At 41.2% G+C, this 22,489-nt stretch overlaps 1 protein-coding gene across 7 annotated transcripts in view; it reads left to right on the top strand.

Annotated features, from left to right (window-relative positions):
* MTDH (metadherin) overlaps positions 1 to 21,645 on the top strand; it is a 56,655-nt gene extending 35,010 nt beyond the window's left edge. For 3 of the 7 annotated variants that reach the window (XM_012925691.3, XM_058668597.1, XM_012925690.3), the window contains 7 exons: positions 1,647 to 1,736; positions 3,746 to 3,844; positions 10,366 to 10,490; positions 12,739 to 12,846; positions 15,966 to 16,106; positions 19,276 to 19,420; positions 19,951 to 21,645. In XM_012925691.3, the coding sequence (XP_012781145.2) occupies positions 1,647 to 1,736; positions 3,746 to 3,844; positions 10,366 to 10,490; positions 12,739 to 12,846; positions 15,966 to 16,106; positions 19,276 to 19,420; positions 19,951 to 20,021 (779 nt within the window). In that variant the 3' untranslated portion in view covers positions 20,022 to 21,645. The remainder of the gene's footprint in view (positions 1 to 1,646; positions 1,737 to 3,745; positions 3,845 to 10,365; positions 10,491 to 12,738; positions 12,847 to 15,965; positions 16,107 to 19,275; positions 19,421 to 19,950) is intronic. The other 4 variants (XM_036492224.2, XM_004580620.4, XM_036492225.2 and 1 more) reach the window with 2 other exon arrangements.
* The last annotated feature ends 844 nt before the right edge of the window (positions 21,646 to 22,489 follow it).

The following is a 22,489-nucleotide window of genomic DNA, read 5'->3' as shown; positions in this document are numbered from 1 at the left end:
CTTTTTTTTTTAAGACAGATTTATAGGGAAAGGGGAAAGAACAGAGAGAAAGGTCTTCCATTCACTGAATCACTCTCCAGATGGCTGCAATAGCTTGAGCTGAGGTGAAGCCAGGAGCCAATAGCTTCTTCTGGGTCCCCACATGGGTGAAGGGTCCCAAGCACTTGGACCATCCTCCGTCCCATACACCATGCCATAAGCAAGGAGCTGGATGGGAAGTGGAGAGCCAGAACGTGAACCAGCACCCATATGGGATACTGGTACTCGAAAGTGAAGGAATAGCCTGTTGAGCCACAGCAGCAACTCCCTGCTGTTTATCTAATGGCCCCTTTTGTTGTAGTTTTTGTAATCAAATTATAATTGTGCATTACGCGTTAGTTTTTTTTCTGCTGTGCTTTTTTGCAAGTATTTTTGTTAGCTTTAAACAGAAAAAAAAAGTAGCTTCTTCCATCTTTAAAAAAAATCCTCAACCATCAAACTCTAAATTTGCTAATATTGTTCTTAAGCTTACTGTCTCCTCCTCCTCCTCCTGCCATATCCCCATAGTTAGCAATATCAAAAATATTTGTAAGGACACTCAGTAAATTCTTAATGTCATGTTCAGCAGAGAAGAGAACACACTTTTGTGCTATAAAGAATTCTGACATAATTAAATAACTAGTATAATGTTATGGAATAATGTTAGGAACTATTATCTGATGTCTATGGTTTACTTATGAAAGTTATGTAGCATTTCATGAGTAGGTCAGAGATTGCATTGTATTTGCTCAATATTGCTACAGATAAAATTATGCAGATTTGAATTCCCTGCCTATATGGATTAGGACCTTTATTGAAATCATATGGGAATATAATATATGTTAAACTTGCATTTAGTCATTCTGAAGAGAAAGGTATTACTACTTTCATGGAAATATATGTTCTGTATAATACAACCATGAATTTAAAAATAACAGCTATGTATCATTTAGCATTGGGGAGAATTGATTTACATATGACTAGGTTATTTCTAGCATGTGTGAACATCATACAGTGTGCTTATACCAACTAAAATGAGGTTGTGATGTCATTAATAAAATCCTACAGGAACATCATTGTATATGTAGGGTGCCACTCAACAAAATGTCATATTGCACACAACTGTATTCATATATAAGAAAGAAATTTCTTGAAAATATAAAAAAAAGTTGTATAGTAGAGAAAATGAATATGCACCAGTTGAGCCAAACTTTCTATGGACATTAAGCTTAGTTACTTGTATGTATCTGATATTTAAATTGTTGTAAGAGTTGATTATAAAGAATGAATGTCAAGTGTTAAGTTAAATGCCTAAATCCATCTAGTTATTTAGTGCCTTGGTGAAATGAAGAGTATAGATTTTAGATACTGACTTGAATTCCAGTCATGGCTCAGCTATTTCCTAGCTATCAGCAAGTCATTTAACTGCTGAAGTACTTAACTGTAAGGTTACTGTAAGGGTTAGAAATGCTTGAGGACCCAGTCACATAATAGATACTCAGTATGTAGTAGCTATTACTATTGTGTTCTGATTTCTAAGTTTATCTCTAAATTTGTTGCCATAGTTTAAATTTGTACGAGTTTCATTGCAAGTTGAAGGTTCCAAGTGACGTTCTTTATTTTAACAGCTGCTTGGTCTAGTGTGGATAGGGGGATGAATGCTTCTGAACAGAATTCTGCTTCTTTTGCATCTCTCACACTTAACTCTGCTGTTTCTGGTATGTGAAAAACAGTCTTTCATTTAGTTAACAAAAAAAATTCTGTTTAAATTAATTGTAGTGTTTGTTATTTGGAAAACAATCAGAATCAAGTACTGCTATCAAAGAGTAGCAGAAGCCTTTTAAAAAGAGAAAGACAGGGAAACCTAAATGTGTACAGGTGATGAAGCGCTTTTTATAGGGAAGAGGAATATATTGGTACGCAATAACTCATGGACAGTCTTTCATGTATTCTGATCATATTACTAGTTGCAATCTGACTTTTTATTTCTATTCACCTTTAGTTTATAGCTAACTCTTTCAGGTAATATGAACCTTTGTGATAATTCTACCTTAAATATGTATTTAGAAAATGCAGCTGTGAACTTTTGGCATTACTTAAATAGTATGCCTTTTAATAAACATACAGAAGTAACAAAGGTACTTCAGAAAGTTCATGGAAAAATAGATTTAACTTATAATCTCACATTTTGTGAAAAAAAATCAATATTTGTAGTTTTTTCATAGTGTGCACTTCTCATGAATTTATTGAAGACCCTGGTATATCTACTTAACAGATATTACATAAACGTTGGATACTTTGGTGTACTGGTGGTCCACATTGGAATTCATGGATCCAGTTAGCTAGTTATTATATTTCCACCATATCTTGAGTCACTAGCCTGGAATAGGAGTCAGCGAACTTTCTTTAAACAGCCAGATGGTAAATGTTTTCAGCTTTATAGGACACATTGTCTCGTGTAGCTTCGCAACTCTGCCAAAGATGATACATAAGCAAATATTTGGGTCTGGTTCTGAAAAATTACTTTCAGTTCATAAACCATACAGAAATGAAATGGTTGGAATTGACCTGCAGGTTGCAGTTTGCCAAACCCTGATCTCATGTACTATATATTAGTTCCGTAGGTCCAGATTAATTGCTTTCCTCTTGTGATTTTGTATAGCACAGATGCTGTTTTTCTGCTAGGTTTTATAGGGTTGCTCTATTTGTTAGAATTTACACCAAAACAATATTAACTGTTTGGTGTATATATCAGTTACTTTGGTTGAATGTTCATGTGGTCAATTATAATAATCAAGCAGAAACGGGAATTAGAATTCAGATGTGAAGAAGTAATTGTATTTAAGTCTTTTATAGTAGTAGGTATTTTCTTAACCATGTCAGTGATTGTGAATTCGAAGTGAATATCAATCAGTTAAGGACATAGACATAGAAGTTCCAGTAACTGTGATGGAGAACCACTGGCTTACATTTACGTTCTGAAATGAACATGGCAATACAGCACGGGTTTATGATGTGGAGCCCATTAGCTTATGATCCTGAAAGAATTCCTTTCAAATTTGTTGCTAGCTTCTACGTAGTAGGCCACCACTGCTTTTGTATTATTAAGCGACTTATGAGATCTCTTTACCCCACCCCACCTATTGCCCCTCCAAAATAAAACAGAAACAACAAAAACAAAGCTTGGAAGGTAATGTTCTATTTTCTTTAAATGCACCTCCAGCAACGCTTGTCTCTGGCTTCTCTCTGACTCACCGCTCTGGATACTGACCTGTCTAGCTAGCTTTGCTTAGCCAGAAGGCGTTAGCTAACTCAGACACTCTCTAGTCCTGTCTCAGGCTTCTAAACTTGTAGTTACACCCTGAAACATCTAGGACTAAAATGATACATAATGGAGACTTCTTTTGTACTTGATTTTTTTCTTTAAGAGGAAAATCTCACTTCTTAAAAATTTATAGCTAAGTTATTAGAAGCATATATTGTGAAAGACAAAATATAATGGAGAGAAAAATATACTTCTGATGAATAAATTAGATGATTATTATACTTAATCTAAAATTACCCTCAGTTCTCCTTTTCCTTTTAATTTAACTCTTTCTAATATCTGAATTTTCCTTGCAGGAGAAATTTTAAAAATAAGCTCTCCATGTGCAAAGTATAAAACTGTTGTTAAAACATCGTTAGGAAATTCCTTTTTGAATTTTATTGCGTTTGTTTTTTGTTTAAGGGTCAGCTGCTGAGCCAGGTCCTCAGTCTGCCACTTCTGATTATCAATGGGATATTAGCCGTAATCAACCCTATATCGACGATGAATGGTCTGGGTTAAGTATGTCCTTTTAAAAATTAGCAGTTTTGGTTTTGTTTTCTATTTTTTAGAATTTTCCTTCTTGGCACCTGAATTCATGCTTTGTTTTAACTTTAATCCTAACTTCATACTTCTAAAGTCATTGTGAAATTTACATTTAACACTAAATGTACTGCTTGAAATGTAGTTATTGCATATTTAATAAATTCTAATTGCTCTGCAGTATTTTTAGTTTTCGTTTTAAATGTTCAGTTTCTTCTGCTTTTAGTGTAATATAGTGAGTAGAATATACAGGAAAGACTGAATTTGTGGTACGTGCACATTTTTGTACTGATACAAAGCCATTTTGGGGTTTTTTCTTTGTTGTTGTTGTTTGTTTCTAAATAAAGGAAGGAGGTTCTTTGCTCTCAGGTAAACATGGCTGGCCAAGCTGCTATTGCAACTTTAGGCTGGTGGCTGAAGGGCATTTGGAAATGGTATTACAGTGCTGCAGGATTCAACAAACTGGGGTTAATGCGAGATGATACAATATACCAGGATGAAGATGTGAAAGAAGCCATCAGAAGGCTCCCTGAGAACCTTTGTAATGACAGGATGTTTCGCATCAAGAGGGCACTGGACCTGACCATGAGGCAGCAGATCTTGCCTAAGGAGCAGTAGAAACAATAGGAGGAGAATAATTTCTACCTTGAACCATATCTGAAAGAAGTTATTTGGGAAGGAAATAATCATGTAGTTGGCGTCTGTAGGTGCAGCTGTCCGGAAGTATTTTTACCATATTGGTTAGATGCGAAACACAAGAAGGATGTGTTACTTTAAATAAATGTCTACTATAATCATTAAACAGTAACAATAAAGGAAAAGGATGTTCAGAAGGTTCATACCAGCTTTTATTTCAATAGATAGCATATGATGCCTTAAATAGATAACCTACATATCTGTCTATATGTAAGTTTTTTCCCCAAAATCTCAGGATTGACTCTTCTGAATTTTTATACATCTTCCAGTATTTCTTTTTATTGATTTATTTGTTTATTCTTGGAAAGTCAGATATACGGGGCAGGGACGGGGAACAGAGAGGAAAATCTTCTGTCCGCTGATTCATCCACAAGTGGTCACAATACCCAGAGCCAAGCTGACCTGAAGCTACTGTGCTGGGCCCATCTTGCACTATTTCTTTATTACCCTGTGAAATTCACTAACATTGTGTATTTGACGCCAAAATAATTGAATGTATTTCTATATGTTGAAACCTACTAACAATAGGAACTGTCCGCTACTCTTTTTTAAGATTTTTTTCGGGACCCGGCACAATGGTCTAGCGGCTAAAGTCCTCACCTTGAATCTGCTGGGATCCCATATGGACGCCAGTTTCAATCCTCGTGGCCCTGCTTCCCATCCAGCTCCCTGCTTGTGGCCTGGGAAAGCAGTCAAGGACGGCCCAAAGCCTTGGGACCCTCCACCTGTGTGGGAGACCTTGAAGAAGTTCCTGGCTCCTGGCTTCGGATTGGCGCAGCGCCAGCCATTGCGGATGCTTCAGGAGTGAGTCAGCAGATGGAGGATCTTGTATCAGACTTTGCAATAAAAAGAAAATACTAACAAATAAATAAATACCCCCCAAAAAAAAGAGAGAGAGAAAGAAATCTTCTGTCCACTGGTTCACTCCCCAGTTAGCCACGACGACAGGAGTTGAGCTAATCTGAAGCCAGGAGCTCCTTCTGGGTCTCCCACACAGGTACAGGGTCCCAAGGCCTTGGGCCGTCCTCCACTGCTTTCCCAGGACACCTCTATGGGATCCCGGTGCTTGCCAAGTCGAGAACTTCAGCCACTAGACTACTGTGCTGAGCTCAAAAAAATCACTTTTTTTGAGAAGGTGTCCGATAGGCGCAGAAGAATTTTGATACGAGAAATAACTGTTTACATGTGGAGAAGACAATACTATAAATCAGGTTTGTTTTTTTTTTAAGATTTATTTTTATTGGAAAGGTGGATATACAGAGAGGAGGAGAGACAGAAAGGAAGATCTTCCATCCAATGATTCACTCCCCAAGTGAGCCGCAACTGTCCGGTGCGCGCCGGTCCGATGCCGGGAACCAGGAACCTCTTCCAGGTCTCCCACGCGGGTGCAGGGTCCCAATGCATTGGGCCGTCCTCAACTGCTTTCCCAGGCCACAAGCAGGGAGCTGGATGGGAAGTGGAGCTGCTGGGATTAGAACCGGCGCCCATATGGGATCCCAGGGCTTTCAAGGTGAGGACTTTAGCCACTAGGCCACTGTGCCGGGCCCAGGGACAGAGAAGATCTTCCGTCCGATGGTTCACTCCCCAAGTGAGCATAGTGCTGCACTGATTCGAAGCCAGAAGCCAGGAACTTACTCCAGGTCTCCCATGTGGGTACAAGGTCCCAAACATTTGGACTGCCCTCAACTGCTTTCCCGTGCCACAAGCAGGGAGCTGGATCAAAAGCAGAGCCAGGCCCTGTTCCTAGTAAAGTAAAACAGTCCAGGTCAATAAATGTAGAAAAATCACTGTTGGGCCCGGCGGCGTGGCCTAGCAGCTAAAATCCTCACCTTGAAAGCCCCGGGATCCCATATGGGCGCCGGTTCTAATCCCGGCAGCTCCACTTCCCATCCAGCTCCCTGCTTGTGGCCTGGGAAAGTAGTCGAGGACGGCCCAAAGCTTTGGGACCCTGCACCTGCGTGGGAGACCCGAAAGAGGTTTCTGGTTTCCGGCTTCGGATCGGCACGCACCGGCCCGTTGCAGCTCACTTGGGGAGTGAATCATCGGATGGAAGATCTTCCTCTCTGTCTCTCCTCCTCTGTGTATATCTGGCTGTAATAAAATGAATAAATCTTTAAAAAAAAAAATCACTGTGAAACTAATACAAAGTCAGTAGAGACTTATTCTTCTATTAATGCTCTTACAGGAGTTAAGCAATAGATCATATTTATTCCCAAAACTTAAAGCATTTTTCCCCTTTTACTTGCTTGATAGAACCCACATCTACTAATTCACTCCACAGACACCTACATTGGCTGGAGCTGAACCAAGCCGAAGCTGCAAGTAGAAACCTCGGCCTAGGTCCCGCGGGGGTAACTGTTCCTTGAGCTGTCACTTCTGTCCCCCTTGACCTACATGCGCAGGAAGCTGGTCTCAGGAGCCAGAGCTGCATACTGATTCCAAAGTGAGCCTCTTGGCCAGCGTCGTGACCACTGGGCTAGGTACCTATCCCCTTCTAAGCCTTTCAAAAATTCATATTTTACTAAGTGCTTTGCTAGATTTTACCCCACAACCCTTTGTTAATGAATATGGATACATAGTAGTATATTGTCCATTCAGTTGCCTACATTTTTCTAGTTCCTTTTCCGCCAGGAGATCTTTGAGGCATTGCTTATGTGCACCAGTTGCCCAACTGGAGGTTTCTTATTTGTGTAGTTGAGGCACATCCAGCGGCTTTAGCGTTTGAATCTCTTCCCAACAGTGTTTTCTCTGTGAGTGCTTGAGTAAGATGAGCCAGTTGATCATATCATTGCATTTGTCAGAACATTCTACATTTGAAGTATACTAAATGTATGTTACTAAAAGACTTATCAGGATCATGAAAAATAATTTTTTAATGATACAATTCCATAGGCTCTGGGATTTCCCTTACTTCCCTCCCTAAATCCATTCCTCCCCACTGCTTTTCCCTATATAATTTTTTTTTTTAAAGATTTATTCCATTTTTATTACAAAGTCAGATATACTGAGAGGAGGAGAGACAGAGAGGAAGTGGAGCCGCCGGGATTAGAACCAGCGGCCATATGGGATCAAGGCGAGGACCTTAGCCACCAGGCCACGCTGCCGAGCCCGATTTTCCCTATATTATTACAATACTATAGGCCCTCATAAGCATTCAAAAGTCCATCATTCTGCTGTGTAAGTGTATCCTGACATCACAGGTGCAGAAAATGGCAAAGAATCCAACATCCTATTGTTAAGACATACTTAACAGTTAACAGTTTCATTGGGAGTCCATCTTTGATTTGGAAGTCGAGATGCGTACTGCATTGTATCTTCACATCTGGATATGATAATATCTAATACACAGTTACTATATATTCCCTTAAATGAAAATCCATAAAACAAATTGACAACAAGAGTAAAGTTAGGGCCTGGCATGGTAGCCTGGTGTCCCGCCTTGCATGCACCGGGATCCCATACGGGTGCCAGTTCGTATCCCAGCTGCTTTGCTTTCCCATCCAGCCCCCTGCTTAAGCCTTCGGACCCTGAACCTATATGGGAGGCCTGGAAGAAGCTCCTGGCTACTGGCTTTAGTTCGCCTCAGCTCTGGCCGTTGTGGCCGCTTAGGGGGTGGACCAGTGGACAGATGATCTTTTTCTCTGTTTGCCTCCTCTCTATCTGCCTTTCCAAATTAAAAAACTAAATGAAGTTAGAGATTTCACAATGGCATGAAGTTAAAAAACATTACTGAATGAATATTGTGCCAATGAAGCAATGAAAAAAACAAAAAAAAACAAAACCTTCTTGGAGAAATTGATGTTACTCCATAACCTGTGAGTCAGTGAAGAATTTAATAAGAGAAAATAAACTATTTTGAAAAATGAAAATTAAAAATATCAAAACCCATGAGACGCAGTGAAAACAGTATTAAAAGGGCTGTTGATCTTACACTTTACATGGAGGTTGCCTTATAGAGAGAACATGTTTGTCCCTTTAGGATGACTGAAAAATAAGTTTGTAATCATATAGGACTCATATCTTGGAAATGGCTTTAATATCATAGGTAATGAAATTTTCAAGCACCGGGCCTAGCTCAATGATCTCATGGCTAAATCCTTGCCTTGCATGCACCAGGATCCTATATGGGCACCCATTCGTGTCCCCGCAACTCCACTTCCCATCCCGTTCCCTGCTTGTGGCCTGGGAAAGCAGTAGAGGATGATGGCCCAAAGCCTTGTAACCCTGCATACACATGGGAGACCCAGAAGAAGCCCCTGGCTTCGGATAAGCTCAGCTCCAGGCATTTGTGGGCCCACAGGAAGTAAACCAGTGGATGGAAGATCTTCCTCACTGTATCTCCTCCTCTCTCTGTTAAATCTACCTTTCATATAGAAAGTAAATAAATAAATCTTGGCCTGTGTGTACACGTATTTGGAATGTGTTGTAAAGAAAGATAGTGGTTGGGCCCAGTGCCGTAGCCTAGCAACTAAAGTCCTCGCCTTAAACGCGCCAGGATCCCATATGGGCGCCGGTTCTAATCCCAGCAGCTCCATTTCCCATCCAGCTCCTGCTTGTGGCCTGGGAAAGCAGTCGAGGACGGCCCAATGCATTGGAACCCTGCACCCGTGTGGGAGACCTGGGGAGTGAATCATCAGACGGAAGATCTTCCTCTCTGTCTCTCCTCCTCTCTGTATATCTGACTTTGTAATAAAAATAAATAAATCTTTTAAAAAAAAACTTGGAAATCTGGAATAAAATCTATTTTAAATACTAGGAGAGCCTGGCACAGTGCCCTAGCAGCTCACTTGCTGAATGAACCAGCAGACGGAGGATCTTTATGTCTGCTTCTCCATAAATCTAATCTGCCTTTCCAATAAAAATAAATCCTTTTTTAAAATTCTGTATATGGACATATAAATGTATGCATTTCTTAAAATCACATCAAAATGCCAAAATAGTCATTAGTTGGTGGTAAGACTGCAAATGATACTTTAATTGAAGGTTTTAAGAGTTTGGAGCAGGCACGACACAGTAGCCTAGCAGCTAAAGTCCTCGCCTCAAACACGCCAGGATCCCATATAGGCACCTGTTGTAATCCTGGCGGGGCCCCACTTCCCATCCAACTCCCTGCTTGTGGCCTGGGAAAGTAGTTGAGGACGGCCCTAAGCCTTGGGACCCTGCACCCACATGGGAGTGCAGGGTCCCAAGGCTCCTGGCTCCTGGCTTCAGATTGGCTTGCTCCAGCCATTGTAGCCACTTAGGGAGTAAATCATGAGATGAAAAATCTCCCTCTCTGTCTCTCCTCCTCTCTGTGTATCTGCCTTTCCAATAAATATAAGACATCTTTTTTTAAAAAAAGAAGAAACTAGGAAGCTCTTGCTAGTGATTGAAATGCTTGACAGGGAAATATAATATTGGTATTACTGTTAAGATTTCTGTAACCAAGAAAATGAATTAGTTATCAAAAAATGTGATAGTAAGGGCCAAAAAATTACCCGGTCCTAGACTAACTGGAAAATAGACAGGGAAAGGAATCCAAAATACAAATTCAGGAACTGCTGGAAGAATAGGAAGAGTAAAATTAGGTGGCTAATAAATTTTCTGGAGTATCTTAAAAGTTTTGTTTAGCTAAACATATGGCCAGCAAAATTTGGAGGAAGATTGTTGTTATGCCATTGGTTTTTTCCTAATTTTTATAATGTACTCAGGAAATAGAAAAGCAAAAGTTTAAAATTTACCTTAGTTTTACAGAGTTTTAAGTTCTTGTATTTTAGAGTATGGCAGAAATAGTAAGATACCTAATTGGCACTGTTAAATTTTAGATGGTCTGTCTTCTGCTGATCCCAGCTCTGATTGGAATGCACCAGCAGAAGAGTGGGGGAACTGGGTAGATGAAGAAAGAGCTTCACTTCTAAAGTCCCAAGACGCAGTTGCTGATGATCAAAAGGTGAGTGGAGGGGTTTATTAATGAAAGAGGCTGAGGGAGGAGGGTTCTGGGTGATGGAGCCTGCGGCTGATAGAAGTGCCAAGAGAGACGGCAGTCAACGGCATTGAGGGTGCATGGCAAATCTAAGAGTTTTAGGCCTGAAAATAGTGCTACATTTGTAAGTTGAGTGAGTGAAGGAAGAAAAACTAGTCAGAACAAGTTGTTTTGAAGTCTGAATAGGCATGGAGGTGAGGTCATATAGATGGCAGCATGTTAAGGGTTTGTTGGGGAGGGTTATTTGTACTGCAATGGTAAATGACATTTTGGTGTAGTCAGCAAAATAGGAAAAGGTCAAATAATCTGAATAAGCTACTCAATTGCTACACATAGCGATTGGTGATACAAACATGAATCTTGCTTGAAAAATTAGCTTTGGGCTGAGTTACAGAGTGTCAGCATTTGCTTTAGCATAGGTTGAAGCAAAGAGAAAGAATTTGAAGTAAATAAATGATAGAAGATTGATTGAAAGTGATGTTCTCACAGAGGCCGTTAGTAGATAGTGAGGGAGCCATAAGCACAGGTGGAAGTTGGACCTTTAATAGCGTCCTCTATCTCTCATCTTTAGATACCAAAGAGAGGGGTCCAAGGAGGGTAGGTAAATAGACTTTTTAGAGAAACAATCAAAAGAACATGTGAAAACTGGGCCTGGCATGGTAGTCTAGTGGCTAAAATCCTGTCCTTTCATAGGCCGGAAACCCATATGGGCACCGGTTCTAATCCCGGCTGCTCCACTTTCCGTCCAACTCCCTGCTTATGCCCTGGGAGAATGGTCGAAGATGGCCCAAGACCTTGGGATCCTGTACCTGCATGGGAGACCTGGAAGTAGCTCCTGGCTTTGGAAGATCTCTTCTGTCTCTCCTCCTCTCTGTGGATCTGATTTCCAATAAAACAAATAAATAAATCTTTTTTAAAAATTAAAAGTAACATGTGAAAGTTGAAGGGAGAAAAGAGTGTAGATTGAGCCTAAATAAATTTCCTGGTATAACCCCTTAACATACAACTGTCACTGAAATAAATGATGAACATTTAGTAAATATATAACCAGAAGTCTGTTTCTACACTGAACTTCCCCAGGCACAATTATCAAAGTTAAATAGCCCATAACTGTAGCCCGAATTTTAAGGGGTACACATTTTGATGCTTTGGATTAAGCTTCTGCCCATATCAGAATGCCAGTTCCAGTCCCAGCTTGTGTACTTCCAATCCAACTTCTGACGCACCTGGAAATAGGAAGGCAGCCCCTGCCAACCACTTAGGATACTCAGGTGGAGTTGCTTGCTTCCTCTGGCTTCAGCCTGGCCTACACCTGGCAGTTGTGGCTGTTTGGCAAGCGAACCAGCAAATGTAAGATATCTATCTCTGTTTCTCTGTCTCTCCCTGTATCTCTCGCGCTCTCTTTCTGCCGCTGTGCCTTTTGTATAAATAAATTTGTTAAGAAGGAAGGACTGCTGTTGGTATAGCCAGTTAAGCCACCACTTGCAATGCCAGCATCCCTGTTCCGAATGTTCCACTTGTGATTCCAGCTCCTCGCTGACGGCCTGGGAAAATAACAGGATGGACCAAGACAGGACATAGGGACTAGTGTTGTAGATCTTCCAACTGCTGGAGCTGGGCCAGCCAAAGCAAGAGCCAGAAGCTTCTTCAAAATCTCTCATGTGGGTACAGGGTCCAAGGACATCTCTGCTGCTTTCCCACGTGCATTAGCAAGGGGCTGGAACAAAAACAGAGCAGCCAGGACTGTATCCAGCTAGAGCCACAAGCAGTGGCCGCAGCACCAGCCCCCTTAAGTATGGGTTGTGTAGTCAAGGTAGAGTGAACCATCAGGTTCATTCTCCAGTTGACCATAGTTGCCAGGACTGGACCACACCAAAACTAGGAGCCTGAATCTGCACCCTGATGTCCTGTGTGGGTAGCGTAATCCCAGCACTGGGACCAGCTTTCCCAGATACATTAGGACGGAGCCAGATTGAAAGTAGAGCAATCAAGATTCAAACTAGAGCTCAAATGGGATGCTGGCATTGCAGGAGGTGGTAATACCACAAGGCTGGCTCCTTCATTCTGTTTTGAATGTGCAAGTTTTGGTCTGTTTTGTTATGTTTTAAGTCTTAATTTACATTTTGAGGGATAAAGACAATGTAGTGGTGATATTAATTCTGAATAATAGAAACTTGACGTGACTCACTTTAAATAAATTTATTTTTCACATCAGATTTCAGATGATGATAAAGAAAAGGGAGAGGGAGCTCTTCCAGCTGGGAAATCTAAAAAGAAAAAAAAGAAAAAGAAGAAGCAAGGTGAAGATAACTCTCCTGCACAGGTAAAATATCAAAACAGCAAGCCTTCCATACCTACTACTGGCATTGTGACGAAACAATGTGTTGTCACAAATGAGAGCGAGAATGAGATACCAGCATTAAGGCATTTTAAAAATAAGGTCTATTTAAATAATATACTGTAATTTTAAACTTTTCTCTAAAAACTCATAGCTATAGCCAAAATCTAAAAATAAATAAAATTCCAAACTACTCAAATACATTCTTGATTATGTAATAATGAAATGGAAAAGGAAGTACAGTATTTTATAGATTGAGTGATTAGAAAGACCACGTGTGTGGGTCCTGGGGATGGCGTCATGGAACTACTCCCATTTCCAGTTTCCCAGTTAGCCTGGCTATGGGGAAGGGCGCTCACTCTTCCCTCGGACACGGGATACAGGACAGAAGGCAGACACTTCGCTCTCCCGTCTCTCCCTCTGCAGTGACTGTGGATGGCTCAGGTGTCTGTGATTTTCTCACCTTTAAAAGAAATAGATAATTAAAGATTTATTTTTATTTGAAAGACAGATCTTACAGGGTGAGAACGTAACACAGGTCTTCCATCTGCTCGTTCACTCCCTAGTTAGCTGCAGTGGCCACGACCACACCAGGCCCTGTTTTCCCTAGCTTTTAAGTAAATTTTACAGTAAATTTAAAAACCACAAAAAAACAATTATATAACAAATACTTTTGCCTCTCAGTTTACTGGTAATTTCCTTTAGTTAGAGGTCAAAAAAAGGGGTGTGGCACAATAGCCTACCAGCTAAAGTCCTTGCTTTGCATGCCAGGATCCCATATGGGTGCCAGTTCTAGTCCCAGAAGCCCCACTTCCTATCCAGCTCCCTGCTTCTGGCCTGGTAAAGCCATACAGGACAGCCCAAAGCCATGGGACCCTGCACCCATTTAGGATACCCAGAGGAGGCTTTGGGCTCCTGGCAACAGATCAGCTCAATTCCAACCATTGTGGCCACTTGGGGAGTGAATCATCAGACAGAAGATCTTCCTCTCTGTCTCTGCTCTGTATATCTGCCTTTCCAATAAAAGTAAATAAATTAAAAAAAGAGAGAGAGAAACTAAGGCTTCTAACCATCAGAAAAACCCTTTGCATCCAACGTACATTTTCTTTGGTCTCACCTATATGGGATAAAATTAGATATTAGTTAAGATGAAGTCAAACATGCTGTTTTTGGGGCCACTATTGTGGCATAGATGATAAAGCCACCTGCTCCACTTCTGATCCAGCTCCTGGGAAAGCAGTGGAAGGTACACAAGTGTTTGGGCTACCTCCCATCCCTGTGGAAGACTGGGTCACGTTTCAGGTTCCTGGCTTTGGGCTCACCCAACCAGACATAAGGGCCACTTGGGGAGTGAAGCAATGGGTAGAAGATCTGTCTCTGCCTCTCAGGTAAATAAGTAAATTTCTTTAAAAAAAGGAGGAGGAGTGGGCCTGTCAGCGTGGCCTAGAGGCTTAAGTCCTCACCTTGAACATGCCGGGATCCCATATGGGCGCCGGTTCTAATCCCGGCAGCTCCACTTCCCATCCAGCTCCCTGCTTGTGGCCTGGGAAGGCAGTTGAGGACAGCCCAATGCTTTGGGACCCTGCACCCACGTGGGAGACCTGGAGGAGGTTCCTGGTTCCCGGCTTCAGATCAGCATAGCACCAGCAGTTGCGGCTCACTTGGGGAGTGAATCATCGGACGGAGGATCTTCCTCTTTGTCCTCCTCTCTGTATATCTGACTTTGTAATAAAATAAATCTTTTTAAAAAAAAGGAGGAGGAGGAGGAAAAAAATCATACAGATAAATTTATTTTGTAATTGAGGAAACTTAAGTCTCAAAATAACTATTGATTTGGCCCTGAATATATAGCTGGACAGTGAGATGGCCAAGATTGGAACTCCCTGTATAGATCCTTTCTAACATGTCAACCTACTGTATATAGAACAATTGCGCTTATGTAGAAACATTCATTTATTGTAAAAGTCATTAAGTTAAATGCTACTTTTAAAATCTTAGGTCAAGCATGATTAGTTCATTATAAACTTTTTTCTTATGTAAAAATTTATTTTTATTGGAAAGGCAGATTTACAAGAGAGAAGGAGAGACAGAGAGATTCAATCTACTGGTTCATTCCCTAAAATGTCCACAATGACCAGAGCTGAGCCAGTCTGGAGCCAGGAGCCAGGAGCTTCTTCCTGGTCTGCCACATGGATGCAGGGTCCCAAGGCTTTGGTCCGTCCTCCACTGCTATCCCAGCCACAAACAGGGAGCTATATGGGAAGTGGAGCAGCTGGGACATGAGCTAGCACCCAAATGGGATCCCAGCTCTTGCAGGGGATAGGATTAGCCAATTGAGCCCCATTATGTACTTGTAAAAGGTTATTTATTTCAAAGGCAGCGTGTACATGCATGCTCATGTGAGACAGAAAGACACAAAATTGTCTGTCTCTGGTTTACTCTCCAGACGCCGTGACAGCTAGGCCGGGGCCAGCTGAAGCCTGGGCCTGGAGCTCAGTCTGGGTCCTCTACATAGATAGATGGTAATTAGAACTTTTTGTTTTAACATCAAATATGCTAGTTTAATTTATTGTGTTTTAGTTTGTTTAATTAGAATAGTTTTTATGGGGGGTGTTAATTTAAGATTTATTTATTTTCAGAGAGTTAGGGACGGACAGACAGATCTTCCATCTGCTGGTTCACTCCTCAGATGGCTCCAACAGCAAGCACTAGGCCAAGGCTTCATCTGGATTTCCCCTGTGGGTGGCAGGACCTCTCGGGCCACATCGTGCTGCTTTCCCAGGCACGTTAGCAGGCAGCTGGTCAGAAGTGAGCAGCCGGGACATGAAGCAGTGCCTATGCAGGTTGCTATCACAAATGGCAGCATTTCCACCGTTTTTTGTTTTTTGCTTTCCATTGACGATCTGATTCTTGGAGAAAGCAGAAAATAGTAAATGTGTATTCCATTGAACATATATGTGTTCTCAGTCTTTAAGTACTTATTCTTTTATATGCTTTTTAACTTGATGACAACTTCTAAGATGCAATTATTTCCTCCTTGGGGCCGTAGTAACTTTTAATAACTAAAGCAGATAATTTGTATTTTCTAACACATTCATGTGTAGGACACAGAAGAATTAGTAAAAGAAATCAGAGAAGAGCTTCCAGTGAATACCTCGAAATCCCGTCCGAGACACGAAAAAGCTTTTTCCTCGAAGACCGTAAGCACTAGTGACACCGCTGAAGTACTCCTCAAAAACAGCCAGGTAATTCTCGGAACAAGCATCTTAACTGGTACTGTGCCAAGCATTTTATTTTTTAAGTTTTTTTGAAACACAGAGCTTCCATCTGCTGGTTTACTCCCCAGAGGCCAGCGCTGGGCTGGTCCAGAGCCAGGAAGTTTCTCTGGGTCTCTGCTTAGGTGCAGGGGCCCAGGGACTTGAGCCATCTGCTTTTTTCTCAGGCACATTAGCAGGAAGCTGAATCAGAAGTGGAGCAGCCAGGACTTCAACCAGCACCTAAGTGGGATGCCAGCCTCAATGTACTAAGTATTTTAAATACGCCTATTTACTCTGCTAGACACCCCCAAAAGAAAGATAGGATTCATGTAAATGAGGCTAGAGAAGTGACATGCCATTTATTAGTAAACTCAAAGCCACTATATGGTATTGGCCTTTATCCATCATTTTGCCTGCTGCCGTCCAGCTCCGTATGATCGGTTAGGTTTAAGCATATGCATTGGAGAACTCCTGAAGTGAGCGCTAGCTAAGCTTGAAGTTGGGCTCCTTCTAAGTGGTGTCATGAAGTCTCATTCTGTGCCATCTTGCCAAGAACAGTGAGCCTCGTCCCTTTCTGCATCCTGTCTACACTGCAAACACTAGCCATGTGTTAATCCTTTGGGCTCTCCTTCTGACAAATGGACTGTCATACTTGTGTTCAGTACCCTTGAGAGCAAAAGTAATGATACAGCAATTCTAACATGCCAAAACAAAGCTACCAAATGCTCACTGTAAGTGAAAAGATGAAAGTTCTTGAATCAATGAAAGAAGAGAAGTATGCTTAGATTGCCAGCATCTAGAGAATTAATGAGTGGAGGGAAAGAAATCAGTATATATGTAAGATTGTGTTTATATATATATATATGACTAAGAATCTGCACATGTAAAAGATAAATGACTTAGAAAAATTGGAATGGTTTTATTTTTCCCAAGGCATGTGAACGATGTGACAGTTCAGCCTCCCCAAAGTGCCGTTTATTTAAAATTTTGTGGTTTTTGTTTAAGATTTGTTTATTTGAATGTCAGAGTTACAAAGAGACATGAAGGGGCACAGATATTCCTTTGATTAGTTTATCATTATGTAACTTTGCTGCAAACTAGTGTGTTACAGGGATCATTTTACAAAAAGTATGGGCCAGTGCCACAGAGGAATAAGTAAACATATCATATTAAAATCTGTTAGAGTTGTATAATTTGTTAATTTTTTTCTATTCCAAATGTGCTATGAACCCTCTGTGTACCCCAACTATTTGTGGGACTTGGATGCGACAGAGAGCACAACAAAATGTCTCTGCCTTGCCCTAATGAAGTTTACATGTTGAGTGAAACAGGTTGGGTCTCATGAGAACAAAGCTTTCATCATAACTTGGGGTAAAAGCCTTAGGATGATGCGCCCACTTGGGAAACCCAGAAGAAGCTACTGGCTCTAGCTGCGAATTAACTCGGTTCCAACCTTTGCGGCCACTGGGGAGTGAACCAGCAGATGGAAAATGTGTGTGTAAATCTGCCTTTCAAATGAAACTAAAGTTTTTTAGAAAAACAAGTTTCTAGGGCCCGGCGCAGTGGCCTCGCAGCTAAGGTCCCCACCTTGAAAGCGCCAGGATCCCGTATGAGCGCTAGTTCTAGTCCCAGCAGTTCCACTTCCTATCCAGCTCCCTGCTTGTGACCTGGGAAAGCAGTTGAGAATGGCCCAAAGCCTTGGGATCCTGCACCCACATGGGAGACCTGGAAGAGGTTCCTGGCTCCTGGCTTTGAATCAAAAAAAGAAAAGTTTCTAATCCAATAGGGCATAAGCAATTTCATTGAATCCTTGACAGATATAAAATTATACCATTGCTAATAGAGAAATATAAAAGATTGTGAAAATGGCATAGCTCAAGCTGATGTAATCATCAAGAAAATTCTCCAGCTCCAAGCACTGGCATCCCATATGGGTGCCACTTTACATCCTGACTGGTCCACTTTGCATCTAGCTTCCTGCCTACAGCCTGGGAAGGTGGCAGAGCGTGGCTCAAAGCCTTGGGCACTTGACACCCAAGTGGGAGACCTGGAAGAAGCTCCTGGCTTCACATCAGCTTTACATAATTTGAATGAACCAATGGATAGAGGATCTTCTCTATAAATATGCCTTTAAAAAATAACGTGCCCAGGGCCTGGCGGCGTGGCCTAGCGGCTAAAGTCCTCGCCTTGAACATGCCGGGATCCCATATGGGCGCCGGTTCTAATCCCGGCAGCTCCACTTCCCATCCAGCTCCCTGCTTGTGACCTGGGAAAGCAGTTGAGGACGGCCCAATGCATTGGGACCCTGCACCCATGTGGGAGACCCGGAAGAGGTTCCAGGTTCCCGGCTTCGGATCGGCGCGCATCGGCCCGTTGCAGCGCACTTGGGGAGTGAATCATCGGACGAAAGATCTTCCTCTCTGTCTCTCCTCCTCTGTGTATATCTGGCTGTAATAAAATGAATAAATCTTTAAAAAAAAAAAAATAACGGTCCCAGCATGGTAGCCTAGTGGCTAAAGTCCTCGTCTTGGAATGTCTCTGTATATCTGACTTTCCAATAAAATTAAAATAAATTAGGCCCAGCGTGGTAGCCTAGCAGCCAAACTCCTTTCCTTGAACATGCCAGGATTCCATATGGACACCAGTTCTAATCCCGGCAGCCCCATTTCCTATCCATCTCCCTACTTGTGGCCTGGGAAAACAGTCAAGGATGGCCAAAAGCCTTAGGACCCTGTACCCACGTGGGAGACCCAGAAGAAGCTCCTGTCTCCTGACTTCAGATTGTCTCAGCTCTGGCTGTTGCAGCTGCTTGGAGAGTAAATCATCAGGTGAAAGATCTTCCTCTCTCTCCAACTTTCTATATCTGCCTTTCCAATAAAAATAAATAAATCTTTAAGAAGAAATAAACAAATTTTTTAAATAACAAAAATTAGGAGAAAAGAAAATGACATTACCTACCTGCCTCCATTTTGTCCCAGACTGTGGTCCCATTGTAGTAATATTTTCTTAGCTCTGTCAGTAGAGGGCAGACATGAGTTGCAATACTTTTCTAACTCACTTGGAAACTGTTTATTTACTTGCTACTGAATGACTTCTTTGTCACTATTTTATTTGAAAATTTTACAACTAAACCTGAGATAAATTTGTTTCAATGTAGCCTATCAAGACTCTTCCACCTGCTGTTTCTGCCGAGCCATCTGTTAGCTTATCAAGGAATGATTCTGACAAGAGTTCTTCCCAAGTGCCAGAGACAGATAAATCCAAGTCAAACACCAAGCAAAACAGTGTGCCTCCTTCTCAGAGTGAGTGACCCTCCCCTGCTGCCTTGGTGTCTGCCTGTCCCTTGGTGTCTCTGCCTGTCCCTTGGTGTGTGCCTGTCCCTTCGTGTGTGCCTGTCCCTGTGTGTACTCAGATTGTGCTCTTAGCAGAACAGACCTGCCTTGCTTGCCTTGCCAATGTTGGATTCCGTAAAATCTCATGAAGTTGAGTTGTGAAGGCCAAGGATGGAAACCAACAGAAGGGAGGAGAAGCCAAGGACACGGGAGGCCTTGCCACCTGCCTCCCTCAGCCTAGTTAGAATGAGCAATATTAAATGATGGCTTTTTAGGTCAAAACTGGTTAAATATCACTAGTTCTATATGATTAAACCTAATAATACACTAGGCTCAAAAAAAAAAGACAAACAGTAACTTAATGTGTAACTAGGACTTTAAGAGTTAAAGTCTGAGGATTTTATAGGAATTTTTTTCAGTGTTATGCTTTATATTAAATTAAATATTATTTTCTATCCTAACTTTTTTGCCTCTCTTTCCTTGCTTCTCTCCCGCTTTAGCCAAGTCTGAAACTAACTGGGAATCTCCCAAACAAATAAAAAAGAAGAAAAAAGCCAGGCGGGAAACGTGATTTTTTTTTTTCCTACATTGGACACGTGTTTGCAAACACTGTCTTGAAGATTATGCTGTTTATGCAATAATTTGTGAACATGTACAGAGTTTTATATAAATTTAAACCAGTTTTTAAAACAAAACTGTGAACACAACCACCGTAAAAATGGAATCAAAGCAAAGCTAATTTATGAAGTTAAGAGGTCATCAGAATATTTTACACACAGTGCTTGAAGACACTTGGGAAAGTCTTTTCATTGAACAAGAACGATCTTAGTTTAAGAATATTATTCTGATTTTACAACAGTGCCCTGTTTACAACAGATTGTGCCCTGGCTCATCGCAGCTGAGGAATAACGGATTCTGATTAGAGAAAGGATCGCCTTCAAATGCCAGGCGACTCCTTGGATCTTATGCACGAACTTGTACCATTTGAGTCTGTTTTATGCTTAAATCAAAGTGCTTTGATCAAATACATAATCTGCCATATCTTTGCATATTTGTTGGTAGCAATTTGTATTAAAAGAATCACAAGTGCAAATAAAAAGTCATGTATCGTTTATTTAACTAAACTGTCATGGTTTAGTTTGCAGTTTTTAATTCAGAGGTTGAAAATGCAGTTGACACTTGTATGGCTTATGAAGTTATTTTTGATAGTTTTGCATTACTTGAATTGTTCAAAGTAGGGTATGTTTTAAATTAAGAAAGGTAAACTATGTATTTCTTTTATATACATTTAAAGTTCAGACTCTTAAAATAATGCTCTTGTTGATGATTTGAAAACTTTCAGGCAAAATTCAACTTACGTTTTTCCTTTCCCTAGCAGTTGCTTTTCCCAGCATCATCTCTCAGTTCCTAGTAACTTTTTTTACTGTAAAATTGAAATCATTCACAAACTTTGAGTATACGATGGAGAATGAAACCTAGAGTCAGACAGCTTTAATTGACATTGTCAAGACCTCCAGTTATCAGGAATACATTTTTTTACTGCCTTAACCTGTAGTACATAGAGTATGCATCAATTCTTGAAGAGGATTTGTGTTTTTATAAGAATTTTCATGTAATTATTGCAATTGTGGTCAAATAAGGAACGTTTCCTGCTTGAACTGTATTGATTTAAATGACATGTGAGATGTTCCACCATTTTCAGGCACTGTGTAATTCTGTTGTAATAACCTGGCAGGTATCTTTGTAACTATAAATAGTGCATGCTCAGCCATGTACATTGTAAATATAGCCTTTACCAAACGTGTTTGACAAGGACCATAATTAACATCACTTAGTGACTTTTGTGGTAAAGAGAAAAGCCATGATTTATTTGATGTGATTGGCTTACCTGTTTATACGTGGCGCCAAGAATGGACCTGTTAACAGCTGTAACCAATGGTACTGCTCTGTCTTTCCAGCGTTGTCTCTACTTGATTGTGGTATTGCATTGTCAGACTTAGGAAAGCTACAGACACAGAATGGTTTAGTTTTTCTGAAGACGGGCCTTATTCATGGACGGCTTTCCTATCAAGTGGTTAACCTATCAGGTGTTAACATCTGTTTCAGGAACGTGACAGTATGTTTACATGTCAGAGGTTTTGTTTAATTTTATGGAATTTCTAAATCAGTTTGTTTAAATAAATTCAGCAAATGGATAGTATTGTTTTATTGGCTTCAGTACAGGGGAAAATGATAGCTGGAGTGCCAGGAAAGAATGTCTTCAAAGGATTTCATTCTGGTAGCTTTACATAGATGCTTCTTAAATAGATCTGAGGATCCCTAAGTTGTCAGCACTTTGGGAAGGTGTCACAAAGGAGAATTTAATAAAGATTCTGTGATTTTAGAATGTGCCAAAAGATTTATGATCAGAAATTGATTGAACTCTCTCAACTCTACCTCACCATTTCTTTATGTTCAGATTCTGTTGACTGTATTCCTCCAGCTTGGTTAGCTCCCCATTCAGCCACCTGTGCCAGGTGTGCATGACAGCATGGTTTCAGGAAAGCTGTGTTGTGGGGATGGAGAAGCACATTGCTGAATCTGGGATGGATCCAGGAAGGAGGTGTCGCTGTCCCTGGCTCAAAGCTAAGGAGGGCGTGGATTCTGTTTCAAGAGGTGGCAGCTATATGAGTGATAAAATTAGTCCCATTCCCTTTTCCGTGCTTGAGATACAAAACTCTTGAACAATTCTGAACCATTCCTCATTCTTCAGGAATCTTTCTGTAACATCAAACAGTTTCTGACAGCTACCAGAGGACCTGTTTTCCACCCTGCTGTGTTGACATAGCAGGGGGCTGACTGGCCCTTCACACTGTGTCCGGCCTGGGAGAGGGACCTTGTTCCTGTTTGTAAGCAAGCCTTCTAGAGGAACCACTCAGAAAGGAGGCTGCTGAGCCTTGGCTGTCTTACACATACTTGGTGAAAACCCTGCCCTGTGCTGAAGTGGGAATGCTCGTTGAAGATGTCTCCAGGCTGGAATCCTACCTTCTTGTATGCTGT

Source organism: Ochotona princeps, chromosome 9, assembly GCF_030435755.1.
Source record: "Ochotona princeps isolate mOchPri1 chromosome 9, mOchPri1.hap1, whole genome shotgun sequence".
NCBI lineage: Eukaryota > Metazoa > Chordata > Mammalia > Lagomorpha > Ochotonidae > Ochotona > Ochotona princeps.
The sequence above is the reverse complement of the archived record's forward strand: the minus strand, read 5'-3'. Positions and strand labels throughout refer to the sequence as shown.